A 664-nucleotide genomic window follows, 5' to 3' on the forward strand; every position below is an offset into this window, starting at 1 on the left:
GGAACGACATGAGGGTGAGTAATTAATGACAGAATTGTAATTTTTATGTGAACTATCCCTTTAAGTCTGATCAAATCACGCATCCCTGGCGTGTGTGCTGACCTGCGAGCGGGCCCGTCCTCGGTGATGTGCAGGATGCGTCCCGGCGGGTACAGGGGCAGGTGTGTGGGGTGGGAGGGAGAGTCGTCGGATGACAGGCTCTGGTAGGTGTTTGAGCGCTGAACTAACAGACTCTCCTCGCCTAGCAGCGGCTGGCTAAGTGCCTCCTCCCGCCGGTTCTCCAGCTCCGTAGGGAAATCATCAGGAGTTCCTCCAAACAGCTCGTACCAGCAGCCGTGCATTAGGATCTTATACTGAGAGACAGAAATGTATCACTGATAGAGTATAGGCAGGCAGAGTGTCTGATTTACACTGAGTGAACGATCTTACCTTTGGCTTACTGCAGTTAGAAACCATTTTTAGTAATCTTCTTTTCAAGTCTTCCATGTTAGGGATGCTCAATCTACAGAAACGAAATGAGCATAATTTGAGGAAGTGATACGAACCAGATCATACAAATAGAAGTGAGAAAAAAGGAGCCAGAAACAGGCTCTCTAAATATAACCACACTTTTACGCAGACAAATGAAATCAAGCAAGCATCTTTTCTTTCTTTCTTTATATAG

At 46.5% G+C, this 664-nt stretch overlaps 1 protein-coding gene across 1 annotated transcript; it reads right to left on the reverse strand.

Annotated features, from left to right (window-relative positions):
• Positions 1 to 8: 8 nt before the first annotated feature.
• LOC107579151 (sn1-specific diacylglycerol lipase beta-like) lies at positions 9 to 523 on the reverse strand (the record flags this gene model as incomplete). The annotated part of the gene is made up of 2 exons (XM_016265011.1): positions 430 to 523; positions 9 to 353 (listed from the first exon to the last, which is right to left on the reverse strand). Coding segments are annotated over exons 1-2 (402 nt in total), but the record flags the coding sequence as incomplete, so codon positions are not given.
• Positions 524 to 664: the final 141 nt, after the last annotated feature.

This window comes from Sinocyclocheilus grahami, unplaced genomic scaffold, assembly GCF_001515645.1.
Source record: "Sinocyclocheilus grahami isolate Dianchi unplaced genomic scaffold, SAMN03320097.WGS_v1.1 scaffold14692.1, whole genome shotgun sequence".
Taxonomy (NCBI): domain Eukaryota; kingdom Metazoa; phylum Chordata; class Actinopteri; order Cypriniformes; family Cyprinidae; genus Sinocyclocheilus; species Sinocyclocheilus grahami.